Raw genomic sequence first — 18,640 nt, 5'->3', positions numbered from 1 at the left:
CCCTGGTATTCTGTTTGCCTGATCGCCTGACCTATTGCCTGCCCTGTTTGACCACATCTCTTGCCTGACCTTTGTTTTACTTTCCGAACCACTGTGACAGCGGCGAGCTTGTGGTCGCATTCTTGTTGTGTAGATTTCCACAGTTCTGCACAGATCTGCAGAATTCCTCCGATACCGTTGGTGGAGCAGCACAGATCTGCTCAGAACTGCGGACATCTGTGGTTGACGTACATGTCCTGTAAGTGTCGGAGATCCCCATGAAAAAGGATTTCAGATCAGATATTAAGTGTGTGACCCCCTGTATGATCGTGTAGTGTGCACTCCTTCACGACACAAAACACATACATTTGATGAAAGAAAGAAAGGTCCGTTAAGTGTGAGCTGCCCACCGTTCTCAAAATTGTGTCGTATTGTAGAAATCATGTAGTTTGACCCTAGCATAAGTTGCATTATTCACCCCCCTTGGTAGAAGTTAACGCTGCAAGTCTTTTTAGGTAAGTCTCTAGCAGCTTTGCACATTTGGTTCCTGACTTGTTTCCCCATTCTTCTAGGCAGTTGGATGGTGTAAGAATTTCTAGTATTGATAAGCAACTATATTGAACTTATTCAAATCACCTAATTTTGACTAATACAGGGCCTATGTGTATCTGCCTTTCTTTCTGTGTCTTGAGATGTCTGTAGCAGACAGACACAATCAAAATATTTTATTTCCCTTTCCTTGACACTTTCAGAGGATGAGGTAAACATGGCCGTATTGATTACAAACTTCCTGTTATTTCTGAGAGTTGTCCACAAGGTTACAGAAGTGGTGCTGACCTCATGGCATATATGAATAGGTATGACATATCTACTCATTATCTATATTGTTGATTATTCAGTAGCTGACATTTCTAGGCATAAGAGAAATATATATATACATACATTGAATATATTTGCAATGATTTTCTATATTGGTTTTCATAAATGATCACAGTGATCAGTTTTCAAAGAAATTACAGATTTTGTTTATGAGCAAGTTGTGTTCAGGGGCATCATGGAATCAAACACAATTTTTTTTTGCTAGAAACCTGCTATTGATCTGCGGATGCATAGCGTATGAGTCCTAACAGCTTGTGTGTGACAGAAAAGAAGAAAGACAAAAAAAAATTGGATTGAGCTTTTCTGAGGTCCCAGAGATTTATTTTGATCGTTGCATGATATGTTTCCAAACACTTGAAGACCAAAGTCACAAAGGTTCTGAACTTTGTATAGGGTGGAACCTTCCAAGATCTAATAATTTAAACCAGATTATAATTATCCCCTTTAATTGAGGTGATAGAACCAGGGTTCACTTTTTTCACATACCCTGACTCCTAATTACTTATTGTTTGTCTAATTCATACAATAATTTGTTAATATAAACACAACTGGATATTTGGTTTTGTAACCAAACTACACATTTTGAATTTGGAATCATGAAATATTGATTGGTTGAATAAGATTCAATAACTTCACTCCCCCCCCCCCCCCTCTTCCAGCATGGTTCCTGTATAAAGAGCAGCCTAAGAACCAGCAGGAATGATTACGGTTGACAGATTCTTTCCACATTTTAACGAAAACCCTACTTCCTCGAGGGAACAGATAGTGAATATGGTTACATGAAGAGGTTTTTCTATGGATTACCCAAATGTATTTGTATCTGAGTGATGAAGGCGAGGGACAATGAGGGTATACGTCATACTGGTGTGAGACATGGTCAATGGGTCTAAGCACTCCAGTGTTAATTGACCGGGAGAGCCAGATATGTTTAACCTAATATTTCTCAAATGTATGTTATTTTTCACTACTTACTACTTACACTTTATTTTAACCTTAGGTCAATTAAGGTTTCAGATCACACCTGCATTAAAAAAAAATATTCAAAACCAAAACATGCAAGTACAATCCAAAATGTAATAGCTCTGTGGATTTGTGATTGAAATATATAGCCCAAGTATACCTAGACAAGTAGGAGTTGCCAAGAAATATCCTACAGAATTAGTCTCATTTAAGGCTGCTGCAATCCACAAATTGTGATAGGAATTTTGCTTCCTCAGACAAACGGAAACAATAAGCAAGACACTTTCCTATGCAGCACAAGCTTCTAATGTGAAAATGCAGTGTCTCATTAATGTGCCCAAAACTAAATTTTATTTATAAAATTTGATGCATTTTCCAGGTCTTCATTGTAAATGAGAATTTATTTTTCCAGTTTAATAAAGGATTGATTGATTGATCGACTGATTTAGTCAACAGAGCTACTGTTACATCTAATTACCTAGCTTTCTTTATGTTCCAATATATTTTTACAGATAGTTACCAAAAAGTTAAATTGTGGATTCTGCCACTCCTAAACCATAATGTGTTACTGATAGAAAGACATAGGGTCATACTTATTGTGGACAGCCATATATGGCAGTGTGGGGAGAACATGTATTATTTTGGGCATCTAAAAAATACTAAGGCTCAGTGGTAATGCTGTGGTTACCACATTGTCTTGTGTCAATTTAACTAAAGGTGCAGTTAATGAATACAACATTCTGCATTCTGTGTCTGCTGGATTGTAGAGTCTGAAACATGGTGGTGTATAATTATTTAAGTCTGTCCTGATATTTTATAGTATGTTTTAGCTGGTTTATTTTAGAATCAAATTGCATTCTGTAGTTCACACCAAGGCAGACAGTAGTCTTTAGAATGAATTACAGTACAATAACTTTATACGACTGGTTTAGTATTTCGCACTTTCATAACATAACCATTCATAATTTATGATTTAAAACTGTGCACAAAATATATTTTATCCATCTGCAAGTTTTTGCCAGTACAGACAAGACCTCTAACATATACATAGGTGTGACCTTGGTTAACAACTAAATAAGAATGATTCATTTTCATCTGTTTGATTACCTGTAAATAAAGCAATTTATTCTTAAGAACAGTAATTTACTGAGGCTTTTTCATCATGCTGAAAGTATCCTGTTTGAGTCACAAGTTAAGGAAGTAAGCCCAAGTGTATTATTGTATAGTTTACCCGTATCTTTTCAGAAGCATTTATCAGGCTTGAGATGTAACACTTTACACATCTACACAGCGATGCTTGGAATTCGAAATAGCCTACTTAGCATCAACTAACAGGTAAAGGACTGATAATGATTTAGCTAAATTAGGCTAGAAAGCAATCAGTTTGCATTTGTAAACATTTTAACGTTATAGCTGTGTGTGTGCGCACACGTACGCAGGGCATGTTATCTACCTTCTCTCTCTTCAGAAGCCAGCTTTTTGTATTTGGTTGTCCTCAAGGTCCTCTAACGTTTTAAAATGAGTTCAGGCTGGGAGGAACCAGTGCTACAGGACTTTATCTTTGTGTGCTGATTTGATTTGAGATTATTTTGGTCAGGGACTTTGTTACACACAGTATAAATGCTGCCATCCTCCTGAAGATCTGTGTACTCTCATGCAATGTGTTCAGTTGATACATTTGCCACTTAATCTTTTGAACTATTGCTATTGGGTCTAAAAACATCTCTCTATTTTAAACCTGTCTCTATGGGTAACTTATCATGTTGGCAAAGTTAAGCTATTTAGTTTTGTCCCTCCTAAGACAGTAATAGTAGATCAAACAATAAAAAAATACACGATGGAGATCGATAACAAAAGGTGGTTAAAAGTGAATAAAATGCAAAATTTTACTGTATGTAATGCTATTGACAACTAGTGGTTATATATGGTACAACATTTGTATTTATTTATTTATTTTTCCTTGTCTCATTTGAAAAATGTCTTATTCTGCTAGAGGAAGAGAATTCTGCAGGAGAAGGCATATTCTGCAATTGTGGAATTGCGGATTTCTGGAGCGACAAAAAATTAAACATGGGTCAGAGGTCACAAGTGGAAATTTAAAGATATTTACCATTTAAACTCATTTGCATGTAAGATTTGATGGTCCACCAGTATATCCTTATTTGTAATATAAATACTTGTGTGTGTCAGTATGTGTCAGTATTATTCTGATCCCTCACTGGAAACAGGTACAATCAGAATTATTTGAGAATAATTAATTTAAAAAAAATGCTTTAGAGGAAGAAATGTCCATATATGTGCCATTGTGCTGCATATTATATATTTAAGGGTTTAGCTGATAATTAATATACTTTTTCTGTCAATCAATTATGGAGGAATTTATATATATTTTTTAAAGGGAACAATTCCAGTTGTGTTACATTTGTTACTAAAATGTTTTATAAAGCAGCCTCTGAGCCCATTTGATCAGGATGCATAATTTTCAATCTGTTGAGCATTTGGAAACATTCTCACTGTCTGGTTTGTCAGAGAATTTGCTTTGTATGTTCCAGCCTCGACAAGCTTCCAGTATCAAATTAAAACAAATATTGCTAGCAACAGTTTCTAGCTATTATGGTCTCATGCAACAAAGCTTTTAATCTGGGAAAATGAGTAAAATGGGCTGTGTTGTTACATTTCTCACATGCTTAGGTTAAAGAAGTAATTAACATTAACTGTCTATATCCATATGTTCTTGCGTGATCATCAGTTTTCAGTGTTGCTACATTTCTATTATACCATTTAGAGCAGACAGTAAGATAAATAGCACTATGAGTGTGTAGTTATCTCAGAACTTGCAAACAATTTAAGTGAAAAACAACTGAAGAAAATACAGTCTTCAGGAAATTGGTATCTTGGTAATACTGTTTACAGTGGGAGTAATATTTGACCTCAGACCTTTAGTTTTTACTGTCAGAGTATCAACAAACCGATTCCCTTTACTTTGATTCCCTCTTTATGCTTTATATCGGCCCATAGTGGGATGACAATACAATCATTGTGATGGTGGGTAAAACCATTAATTGATTGACTTATGTCTAAGACTCCAATTCCGAAATGATAACTAAAAACAAAATATGAAATTGAAGTAGAAGCAGAAGAGACTGCACATTTACAGAATTATTGTAGCAATGTTTGTAGCAAGAAATTCAGGGATTGTGATGATGGTGACCATACTTGCCAACACAGTTGAAAAGATTGATTAGTTTTCCTTTTTAAACTCCTTACATTCCTACAGAGTTTACATACTATCAGGACTAGGTCGATCACTCTATTTCTGCTCTTGAAGGCCTACATTTCTGTGTGAAGGTGTGATGCGACTTTGTTCTTAGAACGCTAGACTGAGGCTGGAGAGTGGAAACTTCTCATCCCCAAAAGGCAAAGGCTTTCGACCTAACTGGGAGTCAATGTGAAATGTGTCTGGTCCAGGCCTGCTAACTAGAACATGGCCCTGAGCACAATTGAGCTCACCTGCTGTGCTGTATCTGAAACAGAAGGAGCAGCAGACAAGCACAGACAGGCCAGAGAGCACTGTTGAGCTCTGTCATCATGTTTACATGCAGGCTCCATGTAGTATATGAAACACAGAAACTCAGAGTCATGTGAACTTGTTATCTGTAGACAGGTCAACAGTATTCCCAAATATGAACACGGAAGGCAAAGTACATTTACATTTTTGTCCACAAAATTGCTAAGCATGAAATAAATGTAGAAATGCATTGAGGTTTTTGTTGTTGTTGCTTATCAGACAGTCTGCTTCTGCTAATAGTGCTTCAATTCTGTCTTTCTTTTCCACATTTTCCATTATAAATTACATGTTGGGATTTTAACGTTTCCCTTTACAAATGCTTCTTGTTAGTGGTGAATAGTCTGACTAATGCATGGTCACTGGTAATAATTCTGAATAAAACATTGGATTGAAACTATTGGATTTTTCAGAAATATCCTATATGTGCATTTCTGCAATTTATTTTGTATTAATTCCCCATACACAGTATTCTTTGTTCTATTTAATAATATAAAAAATCATTATTTTTGCTGCTGACCTTGAAGGCTTGTTATGTTGTTACATACACAGAACTGTAATATTTTGGCTCATTAACAATCTGACAAAACAATCCTGAAAATCCTTGGGAGTTACTTATTTGGTCCTCAGCTTATCTGTTAAAGCCTTGGTTCTACTGCTGTTTTGTTATTGTGTTCCCTTACATGTTAGGGTCTGCTTTTGCACAGTTAGTAAGGGATTTACTGAGTAAGGGCAGTGCATATATTTATTATAGTTACTGTAACACACTTACAGCTTTTCTACTTACTGATTGCAGAAAGTCTCCATAAATTGCACAATACAAAAAAGTTTCAAAACCACTGGTTCTAACTAATGAGTAAATCGCTCCCCAAGGAAAATCAGCATCTTGATTCAGAAGCTATTAAGAATAACAGATGTTCAAACTATTTTACTAAGTTATGGTCCTGAATAGAATTTAGCATAAATCATTATGAGAGTAAGTGCTTGCATCACCTGACTGAGCTTTATTTTGCTTTCAAATCCCATATACTTCTATTTATGGCTATAAACAGGGCATAGGAAGTGATAGAAACATACTGTCAAAAACATCTTTATTTAAGTGTCAGTTAATTTTCTATCACAACTGGAACACCCATTCCAAACCATGGTAGAAGTGTAATTAGAGTATAAAATCCCATTAACATTGAAACAATTTGTCGGCAATTTGCCGGCAATTTGCATGCATTTTGTTGCCGGCAAGGTGTGAATGGGTCATTGCCGACAATTTTCTGGCAAAGGTCCTAGTCTAATTGCCGGGAATTTGTTAGTAACATGTCTGTGCGAATGGAGCAGGAAAATTATTGCGGGCAAATTCAGTCTAGTCCTTGCGTGTCGACGCAGTGCGTCAGCTAACTGCTGTAACCAATCAGAATAGGGGCGTATTTTTGCGACCACAACACAACAAAGTTAAGTCACCTTTGATCAAGAACTTGTGACCGTAACGAGAAATGGCGGAGGTTGAAAATAATATAGTCGCAGCAATTCTGAGTGTTATTGATGAACCAACAGGTTGGTATGAATTGCTGACTATTGTCACACATGTCAGACGTTATGTACTATAAATAATACAAACTATATTATCTCTATACAGGCAAACGTGTTACCCCCTCACACTGGGTTAGTTTCAAACGAAATCGGTTCGGTTTGTTTGCTTTGAAACAATGTATCAGTCAGTGTACTCGCCATTCACACTTGCCTTGTGTACAAACGCACTCCGTTTGTAACTCGGGATCATTTTTGTGATTCACTTCTGTGTTTTCTCAGGACTCTGATCATGTTGCAATAATCAATTGAGCTTGGTTCCTTTTGTTTTAATAAAACACCGGATATTTACATTTTACATGATTAATGTAAATAAGAAATGGCAGCATACCGCGTACAATAACAAATACATATGACTACATTGTATTGTGTACTGTATATTTCCTATACACATGTGTAAATTGCATTATGCTTTGAACTGTACTGTAGTTTTGCAGTTTGTATTGATCTTATTTGTAAGTTGCCCTGGATAAGGGCGTCTGCCAATAAATAAATAATAATAATAATGACAGCAATAAAGTTACTACGTGTAGTCTAACATATTTGACTACTTCTGATACAACCAAATAATACATGGGTGCATTCACGTTGTGCAGAATGTGCACAGATCTGCAAAGCAATTCATTTTCATAATCGTATGACAAGTCTGAATAGTGACGCATCCAACTGTCTATTAAACACACTGTATGCAGTTATACAGAACACAACAATAGGCTGCTATATTTGTGAATTTTATAATCAGCGTTGCGCTGCCGAACGGTGATTGTTTTGCCTATATAAAAATATACAATTACACAGTAGTGTGACATCTCCTAAATATCAATCTCTCAATATTTTACTGCTACTGCCATATCTTTAAACGGGGAAATGATCGCACTTGTACAGACACGTCCAGAGTGCTCTCTCCGGATCCACGGACTGTAGCATCTCATCCCCATGGCCACAGCGCTCTTGCCGGCAATCTCTGTTTTCTGTTTGAATGGCTGCCAGCAATTTTACGGCATTCAAACCCAATGTGAATGGGGGGCAACAGGACAAAAGCAGGCAAATGTTGCCCGCAATTTGCCTGCAATTTGGCGGCATTTCAGTGTGAATGGGGGTTAAGACAACACAGCAAAATCTGTAGTGTTGAAATCCCAGTGTTAATAATCAGTGTTGTTTCAACACCTAAAATATTAAATTGACACTTTGAGGGTTAAACCAACTGGAGAGGTACTGGTAAAACTAATGCAATATAATTTTATCAGAGCAACATGGTATTGCTGCTGATACCTTTAAATAGAGCTGGAGCAATAGTTCTCCATCTTATTTAGGTTACGTTGACTACAATAGCTTAAACTGTGAGTATGTTTTGTAACATACTGTTCTTGTACATTAGGTCTGGGACTTTACTGGTTAAAGGCACCTGAGTTTTAAATACCTCAGTGGAGATTTCCAGGCCACTATAATGTCTTTGTTTTACAGAGAGAGAAAAGGCGTTGAGTGACTGCAGGCCAAAGTGTCCCATAGATGATCTATTAATATCACTAATTACAATTTAGTACAAAGAACAGTGCTGTGAGGTGGATTTACAGCCACATATCACTTTCTCTCCTCTGGTGAAACCTGCCATGATAACTCTGCACTCCCTTTGTGGGCACACATATACATGCACAGTTGGGGTCAAAAGTATGGAAGCAGCAAATCTCATAAACAGTGCTTGGTGTTTAGGAAGACATTGCTCAATACTTTCAGTCTAATCCCCAACATACTTCTTAAAAAAAGTCATGCAAAATAGCAGCTAAAACATGCATCTTCCAACCTTTGAAAAACCTGTAGGCCTACAACAAAGTACAACATGTACGTAGTCCGGTAACTCAAAATGGAGTACTACAAGAAAACTTGATGTTCCTACACAAGTGAAACCCCATTTAAGAATAAATGTAGTAAATAAATCCCACTCTTTTGGTGTAAAATCATACAAGTTGAACAGTTGCTGCCATTTGTTGGATCGATTGCTCAAGCTCCTTTACATGATTTAAAAGAAGAAACCACTACCAGCTACCTATATTTTCTGAGCCCAAACACTAAGCGAATTCTTCAAACTACCCGCATGCTATCTTTACACTGTGAAGATTTCCTAGAATAAGGAAGGAATTCAACAGTATACTGGTTTGTATTTAACTGTGAATTGTGTGAAAAAGAGAATAGTCAAAGAAAGGCTGGTACTGAACTATACCTCTTGCATGCCCAGCCATATCTACAAAACCAACAAGCCCATACAGACTTTTTCAATCAGTTCAACTTCACAAGAAAAGGCATGGTTATTTTTTGTTGACTGAACTCGTGTGTTACAAAAGCTCACAAGAATAAGAAACAAAATAATAATAAAAGGCTCCAGTATTTGTACTGTCTGCTTGTGGTTTGCTGCATCTTGTCAGGCAGCTGAATAATGTTTTGTGATACGTACACAACGGTGGGGATTTCTGGTTGTATCTGGCAGTGTGTTCAATAGCTGACACTGGCATTAGATCAAACATCCAAAGAACAGGGTGCATCATTAGCAGCAGGATCACTTTAAGACCTCTCTTAATCCAACATACAAGGGCATTAGTGAATTTGGAGAAAAATGCATTACATTAAGAAAATACTATCTTGTCATACACATTTTTTGAAATTATTGTATTAATTATTTTATGTATTTATTATTTTATTATATTATTTTTGAAAAACTTTCTGACTTTTTTGTTTTACAGTGCATTATTCAATTTGTTTTACGCAAGATGCATTAGATTTGAATCTCAATTATGTTGATTGGTTGTTTTCAAGACCAGCACTACCAAATACTGATTGAGTAGCACTTTTTCTGGTTCATATTTAAATACTGATTTTCAAAGATTAGTGTTTCAAAGAAAATCCATCTATGACAGTTTAAATCCTCTGTGTTTTTGCAGATGAAGACTATATCTATAGACTATAGACTATATTAAAGCTATATCTAGTGTAAACTTTGTTTTATAGGTTTCAGATTGTTAAGTTTCAGTTTAATGTCATATTTGAATCTTTAGTACTTTTACAAATGCCATTATTATGTTTTTATTATTGGGGTTTGTCGGTAAATTACAAAACAGGGGCAGGAGTATTGCTGATCAGTGGCACGACACTGCGGTGTGTGGTTTGAATAAGTAATGCAATAGAGTTAACCTGTGCTGGCAGTGCTATCCTTGTCCTTGAGCCCCCAAGCAGAGCTGGCAACTCCCACCACACCCTGCTCAATACATAGCTCAAAGCTATGAACGCGTCTGTCAAGGCAGTTGAAAAAATGCCAACTGGCTGTGGTATTTAAGCTTATGAGACCTCTATGTAGCTTATGCCGAAGACAGATTGCTTATAACACCTCTTTTCTGTGGTGTATATTAATACAGTTGTTTTCACCATCAGTCCCTTGTGTGTACCTCACACCACACCTTCCATTCACGTATTCGTCTTACTAATGAAATATATCTACCTTGGAAATGATGATGTTATTATTTAAATTTGAATTATTTGCTGCCTGAAACCCTGGGAGTACAAGCTGTAATATAAGAAAGCCGTTAGTGTCACTCAAACATTTTATCATTATATCCCAATAAAAAATATATCCCCCAAAACATTACAATTATATTATCTGCAAAGTTAACATCATAAGCAACAGTAGTATTTAAAAAATAAAAATAAAATGTATTTCGTATTTTTCAATTAAGTGGTCAGTGGTAAGTAACTTCATGATAAAACTTTAGTTATATATAACTTACAGTTAATTATAAACTAGGATTAGATGATGCTGTAGATCTCTATAGAAATTAATGAGAAGAAATATTATCATTTTTGTTGTTCCAATATTTTAGCTCCCATTGTTTTATGATTTAGTAGGCATTGAAAAACTAAAATAAAATTACTAAATAGCTGTTTTAAGAGTGCATGTTGAATATGAAATATTTATCTCGAAACATGGTCATGGAGAGAACCAGTAACTAAGGTTTGATAGACAGCTTCAGTCAGTGGCTTTAGATTGAGAATGTCTTGTCTAAAGAAGCCAACATAGCTGGTTAAGTTGTTTAATTGGCTGGAATGAAAACGATAGCGAAGTAATTTTCCAGGCCCATGGATGGATAGCCCTCCATAAGGAATGGGGCAGGCACTGTGCTTGAATCTCAGGGTGTTTGGGGAAAGAAAGACAGTTGACTCTCAAATACCTACAGTGAGGGAAAAAAGTATTTGATCCCCTGCTGAATTTGTATGTTTGCCCACTGACAAAGAAATGATCAGTCTATAATTTAATGGTAGGTGTATTTTAACTGTGAGAGACAGAATAACAACAAAAAAATCCAGAAAAATGCATTTCAAAAAAGTTATGAATTGATTTGCATGTTAATGAGGGAAATAAGTATTTGACCCCTTTGACTTAGTACTTGGTGGCAAAACCCATGTTGGCAATCACAGAGGTCAGACGTTTCTTGTAGTTGGCCACCAGGTTTGCACACATCTCAGGAGGGATTTTGTCCCACTCCTCTTTGCAGATCCTCTCCAAGTCATTAAGGTTTCGAGGCTGACGTTTGGCAACTCGAACCTTCAGCTCCCTCCACAGATCTTCTATGGGATTAAGGTCTGGAGACTGGCTAGGCCACTCCAGGACCTTAATGTGCTTCTTCTTGAGCCACTCCTTTGTTGCCTTGGCTGTGTGATTTGGTTCATTGTCATGCTGGAATACCCATCCACGACCCATTTTCAATGCCCTGGCTGAGGTTCTCACCCAAGATTTGACGGTATATGGCCCCATCCTTCGTCCCTTTGATGCGGTGCAATTGTCCTGTCCCCTTAGCAGAAAAACACCCCCAAAGCATAATGTTTCCACCTCCATGTTTGACGGTGGGGATGGTATTCTTGGGGTCATTCCTCCTCCTCCAAACACGGCGAGTTGAGTTGAAGCCAAAGAGCTCGATTTTCACCCACACTAACACTTTCACCCAGTTCTCCTCTGAATCATTCAGATGTTCATTGGCAAACTTCAGATGGGTCTGTACATGTGCTTTCTTGAGCAGGGGGACCTTGCGGGCGCTGCAGGATTTCAGTCCTTCACGGCGTAGTGTGTTACCAATTGTTTTCTTGGTGACTATGGTCCCAGCTGCCTTGAGATCATTAACAAGATCCTCCCGTGTAGTTCTGGGCTGATTCCTCACCGTTCTCATGATCATTGAAACTCCACGAGGTGAGATCTTGCATGGAGCCCCAGACCGAGGGAAACTGACAGTTATTTTGTGTTTCTTCCATTTGCGAATAATCGCACCAACTGTTGTCACCTTCTCACCAAGCAGCTTGGCGATGGTCTTGTAGCCCATTCCAGCCTTGTGTAGGTCTACAATCTTGTCCCTGACATCCTTGGACAGCTCTTTGGTCTTGGCCATGGTGGAGAGTTTGGAATCTGATTGATTGATTGCTTCTGTGGACAGGTGTCTTTTATACAGGTAACGAGCTGAGATTAGGAGCACTCCCTTTAAGAGAGTGCTCCTAATCTCAGCTCGTTACCTGTATAAAAGACACCTGGGAGCCAGAAATCTTGCTGATTGATAGGGGATCAAATACTTATTTCCCTCATTAACATGCAAATCAATGTATAACTTTTTTGAAATGCGTTTTTCTGGATTTTTTTGTTGTGTCTGTCTCTCACAGTTAAAATACACCTACCATTAAAATTATAGACTGATCATTTCTTTGTCAGTGGGCAAACGTACAAAATCAGCAGGGGATCAAATACTTTTTTCCCTCACTGTATGTCCCTTTTGAAATTTTGCCACACTAAATGTGCATGGAAGCTACTTGAAGCTGATTTCCACTCAGATCCACTGATTATAGTTCTTGTCTCTTGCAGGGCAGACAGAGGGACCAACTGTGTGGGACCATCCAAGGCCTTCCGATCCTGTAACATCCAGGTGAAGAACAAAGCCCAGAAGAAGCCTGTGTGACACTTATTGAGTGTATATTTAATTTTCTGTTCTGCTTGCGTCTGCCTGGCTATGCACATGTCCCTCATTCTAGCTTTTTTATTGACTGTTTTATTTTCCTTGACACACATGCAGCTTTGCATTTCTTTTTTTGTCTCACATCCTTACTCTAATAAATTACCTTTATTGTAAAGTAGCATCTGCAGCTTTTAAGATGCCTTCATTACAGAAAAATGCAGTCCGCTTCCCTCTGGCAGAAACCAGCTACTGACAGACTGGTGCCGTCTCTCTCTGTCAAACTGCTTTGATTTTCACCCTCTTGATTGACACACAGAGTCTGATTTTAGCTTGCATTTGCATGAGGTCATCAAGTCAAGCTTTGATGGTTTTCTTTCTTTACTTTTTAAATTTCACTCTTGAAAGAGGCTTTTAATTTGCAGTGTAGGCTGAACATCCCTTAGGAACAACCTTGAATAATGTTCTCTCTCTAAAAAAAATATCTATTCCTATTATTTTTCTGTTTTGCCATGTGCTTACATGTAGATACATAAAGTCAAAATTAAGTAGCTTGGACAACCCCCTTTAGAGGTGGAATATAGAAGTGATTGAAGTAGAGTAATTGAGGATCTTTTAAGGATCTAGAGATCAGGGGGGCAGGGAGCTCTGACAATGGAAGATGCTCTACTAAGGAAAGAAAACAGAGGGAAACTGCTAGTAGGAAAGTCCTGAAATGTTTGTACCTAAATGCCAGGAGTATAAGGAACAAGATGTTAGACCTAGAAGCCACAGTGCTGGCATGTGACTATGATGTTGTAGAAGTGACAGAAACATGGCTTAAAGAAAACGATGGGGATGAATATAATACTACCCCACCACCTCTTTGATTATTGTATTATATATCAACAAATGACATTGAGGCAGAAGAACTCAAATTAGATCCTGCTAATGAAACAGAATTTTTGTGGGTTAAAGTTTTGAATAAAAGAGCTGGAGGATTAGTAATAGGAGTGTGTTTACAGGCCACCCAATTCAGATATTCAGAAAGATGTTGCATTGTAAAATGTAGTTAGGACTGCATGTAGCAAGGATGTGGCTGTTATAATGTACATATAATTTCAATTTCCCAAACATAGACTGGGAAATTCCAGTTGGGACTACAGAAGTAGAAATTGAATTGGTTGAGATGGTAAATGACTGCTTTCTAACTCAATTTGTCAGGGAACCAACCAGGGAGAGAGCATGCATTGACTTGATCTTTTCAAATGACCAAGATAGAGTCAGAGGGACACTAGTTAGAGAACCAATGGTGAACTGTGATCACAATATGGTTAGCTTTGAGTCCCGAGTCTAAAACAATGGTCTACAATTTTTGAAAACGGGGGACAAAACTGAGCCAGGAAATTATAGACCAGTCAGTCTTACCTGCATTACTGCAAAAAATAAAAATTAATAGACAAAATAGAGGAGCATCGCCTACAATGGGCACGTGAGCATCAGAACTGGACCACGGCGCAATGGAAGAAGGTGGCCTGGTCTGATGAATCACGAGTTCAAGGTGTTGACTTGGCCTCCAAATTCCCCAGATCTCAATCAAATCGAGCATCTGTGGGATGTGCTGGACAAACAAGTCCAATCCATGGAGGCCCCACCTTGCAACTTACAGGACTTAAAGGATCTGCTGCTAACATCTTGTTGCCAGATAACACAGCACACCTTCAGAGGTCTAGTGTAGTCCATGCCTCGACGGGTCAGGGCTGTTTTGGCGGCAAAAGGGGGACCTGCACAATATTAGGCAGGTGGTCATAATGTTATGGCTGATCTGTGTAATTACAATATAGAAGGAATAGAACTGGAAGAAATCACACAGGAGAAAGACCTAGGAGTCTATGTGGACTCCTCACTTTCGCCATCCAAACCATGTGGGGAAGCAATTAAAAAAGGCACACAGAATGCTAGGGTATATTGTAGAAGAGTGTAGAATTTAAAATAAGGGAAGTAATGTTAAGACTGTACAATGCACACTTTAAGAAATAAATTGCCTGTCCTACTCGGAGAGACTGAGGGAACTGAATCTTTTCACCCTGGATTAGACAAGACTACATGGGGACTTGATTCAAGTCTTCAAAATCATGAAAGACATTGACCACATCAAACCAGAGGAGCTTTTCCAGATCAGCAGGGACACATGGACCCGGAGACACAAATGGAAATTGGGATTCTAGGCAGAAAACAGGAGACACTTCTTCACACAGAGAGTTGTTAGGATCTTGAACTCTCCAGCGATGCGGTTGAAGCTGAAACTTTGGGAACATTCAAAAAAAGACTGCGTTGGTTGCAGCGCCATTTGAAGTGAGCTACTGATACAGAGGAAGCTTGTTACATGGAATTTATGAGAGTGTGTGTATGTGAGGGGGGTATATGATTGTGTACATGAGCTCGTTACAGGTGACATAACCCCTTTGTAAAATCAGTACAGTGATACACCTCAGACTTGACCTTTAGGCGTAATGAGCTTAACACTCTACTGGGTGGAGCTGCTGTGGTGCGGAGCACTCAGAGGAGCATCTGTGCAGCTCGGATTGAATCCTGAACGGGAAGCTTTGACTGCACCGGCTACATTGGTGCCATGACCCAGATTTAATCAGACTGATGCCTGAGGTTCCTGCAGGTAAATATAAGAGAATTTTAGATGAGCGAATGAGAGAGTGGGGGGGGTGTCATTAGGGAATGAGTGGAATGAGTGTTTTAATATAAGTTTGTTTAGTTTTTTTGGCATACAGACATTTATTTGGCCAGGTGGTTTGCCTGAATATAGCTGCGGGAAAACCTGCTAGTCTTGTAAACTTGACCAGATGCCATCATAATGTTGACCAGTTAATTGAATGATTCCTCCCCCGTGATTATCTTTCATGACATAACAAAGCCTTGCCATAATGTTGTTTAAGGTACACATTGCATTCAGATTCTTATGTAATATAAAACAAATACATTAAATGCAAAGCTGGCATGCTATAATAAACTTAACAATTCCTGTAGAGGCAAATTTATTCTCTATTATTGCAAGTAAACACGAAACTGGGTCATCAGCATTCTATGACTGTGTGATTTAAATTTAAATTCAGATCTATAATACAGAATTGCGTGGAATTTTACTAGGGAATTGCAATAGAACCACATTGGCAGTTTCTTAGTTATGGCTTAGTGGAACTAGCACTGGAATGTGAGCCAAGCTATAAACTGTCAGTCCTTGCCAATGTACTTACTGCTGTTCTGAGTTTCTGTTTTGTGTAAAATGTATCCAAAGGTAAAATTTACATAAAACAAACTATTCCTGAATGTTTTTCTGCAGAATACTGTACTATACAAACTCTTTTACTATAAAAATGTTCTGTAAAAATAGTATAGTTACTGTAGAAGATGCTTTGTTATGAGTTTGTAAGAACAGCAAATAAAATGCTGTAAAACGATAGGTTGCGTATGCAACCCCGGTTATCTGAAAAAGGAAGCACTGCCCAAGGGGGAGGGGTTTCTGCGCACTTCCACAGGAACCCAATCAAAACGTCACTCTATCAAAGCTGCCATTGGCCCCTGGTTCGTCATCTTTTGCCGGGAGCCAGGACTCCCACACGACCTTGCAACCCTTGGGCAGTGCTTCCTTTTTCAGATAACCGGGGATGCATATGCAACCTATCGTTATCTTTCAAGTCAGAATCACTGCCCAAGGGGGAGGGGTTACTGTATAACAAAACTGTCGCAAGGGAGGAGGCAGCGAGCTGATAAGGGAGCCTGCCCCGAGGTGCACCGCCATTCCGAAACCGGGGGGCTTCCCCGAGAGAGGTAGGAGGTAGGGAGACGAGTGCGGCTATGGTGGAATTTACGCGGGGAATCCACCAAGCCCGCTTCTGCCACTCCCTGGGTCCTGGCATAAGCCTCCCCTCTCCTGGCTAGGGCGGGGGCTGTTGCCGGATGGTCCCAGGCAGAGCGACATGGTGTGGGGGGGGCGGCACCTTTTGCGCTGCTTGCGCTGCCTGCGCGACCAGAAGAGCGCAGATTTGGTCCATCCTGCTGTGGAGAGCAAGGATGGCCTCATTGCGCCCTATGTCCGCTGAGCCTGACCTCCTTCGCCGACGGCGCGGCGGAGGCCAGCGAAGACTCAGAAGAGGGGGAGGGAGCCCGGGGGCGTCGCTCCACCGCTCTTCCTTGTTGTTCGCGTGCATGCGCGGCTGTGGCGGCACGCACCGCGGACACGTCGGGCAGGGGCGGCGCGGCTGTTGCAGGGGGGGCAGCTGCCGTGGCAGGTGCGGGAGTGACAGTCGGCGCAGCAGCGGGAGTAGTTGGGGACACTGGTACAGGAGGCTTGGCTGTCCCCAGCACTACCATCCTGGAGGAGGAGACAGAGGGGCTCGGGGAGAGGCGGAGATCCAGCACCCCCGAGGTCCCCCCGATGTATAGCGAAAACAGTGGTGAACTACACTATGAAGTGAGTCAGCCAGCCGAAATACGCAGTTTGAATGTTTATTACAAACACAGACACAGAGAGCTTACGGTCCTGAGTCAAGCGAAGAGCAAAAGAGGACGATCCTGCGCTGACATCACATTTTATAGAACAGGAAGTGGGAAGGGACATGTTCTGAGTGACGAGCGCAGGGGCCAATGGCAGCTTTGATAGAGTGACGTTTCGATCGGGTTCCCGCGGAAGTGCGCAGAAACCCCTCCCCCTTGGGCAGTGCTTCCGACTTGAAAGATAACAAAAATTTTAATTTTATACCATAGTTTATGTTGAAATGATTATTTTAAAAGCAGTAGTAAGTACTACTATAAGCACTTCAGTAAACTATTACTTGATGTTTCATATAGGGAAAGTATAGTTGTTGACCTCTGGGTTTAAAACTACATCTGCTATTGACACTTTTGTATGAATGTTAATATTTACTATAGTGCAGGGACAGACTGGGACAAAAAAATGGCCCTCAACATTAACCCAGACTGGCCCATCACAACCAGCCTGCGAATACTCCAACGCCCCTACGTTCACACACCAGCCCCTAATACCACCACCTAGCTGCATCTCAGCTGTTGATGTACAGTAGCTGAGGGGACCCCAGTCTACAATTTGATAGAATATGGAATATGGGACACTGATCTATACTGTATAGAGCATGTACACTGCTCAAGAAAATTAAGGGAACATGTAATCATCACAGTATAACACCAAGTCAATTAAACGTCAGGGATATCAATCTGTCCAGTTAGGAAGCAATTGTGAATCAATGTCACCTGTTTTGGTGCAAATGAAAGTGACAACAGGTGCACTGGAGAGGCAACAGCAAGACAACCCCCAAAAAGGAAATGATTTTGCAGGTGGTGGCCACAGACAATTGCTCCTTCCTTATCCTTCCTGACTGATTCTTCTCTAGTTTTGCATTTTGCTAGTGTCCTTGTCACTACTGGTAGCATGAGGCAGTACCATTCAGGTTGCACAGGTAGTCCAGCTCCTCCAGGATGGCACATCCATACGTGTTGTCACAAGAAGGTTTGCTGTGTCTCCCAGTACAGTCCCTAGAGCATGGAGGAGAGCAAGAGACAGGCCGTTACACGAGGAGAGCTGGACAGGGCCGTAGAAGGGCATCAACCCAGCAGCAGGACTGGTATCTGCTCCTTTGTGTGAGGAGGAACAGAAGGAGCACTGCCAGAGCCCTACAAAATGACCTCCAGT

The 18,640-nt window shown here is 39.6% G+C and overlaps 1 protein-coding gene across 5 annotated transcripts in view; it reads left to right on the top strand.

Annotated features, from left to right (window-relative positions):
* Positions 1–18,640, top strand: part of LOC136717292 (papilin) — a 117,005-nt gene that overhangs the window by 34,578 nt on the left and 63,787 nt on the right. For all 5 annotated transcript variants that reach the window (XM_066694844.1, XM_066694843.1, XM_066694841.1 and 2 more), the window contains exon 4: positions 12,852–12,912. In XM_066694844.1, coding sequence (XP_066550941.1) covers positions 12,852–12,912 — 61 coding nt within the window. The remainder of the gene's footprint in view (positions 1–12,851; positions 12,913–18,640) is intronic.

The sequence above is a fragment of the Amia ocellicauda genome, chromosome 21 (genome assembly GCF_036373705.1).
Source record: "Amia ocellicauda isolate fAmiCal2 chromosome 21, fAmiCal2.hap1, whole genome shotgun sequence".
NCBI classification, from domain to species: Eukaryota; Metazoa; Chordata; class Actinopteri; order Amiiformes; family Amiidae; genus Amia; species Amia ocellicauda.
This window is presented reverse-complemented; position numbering and strand designations above follow the sequence as displayed.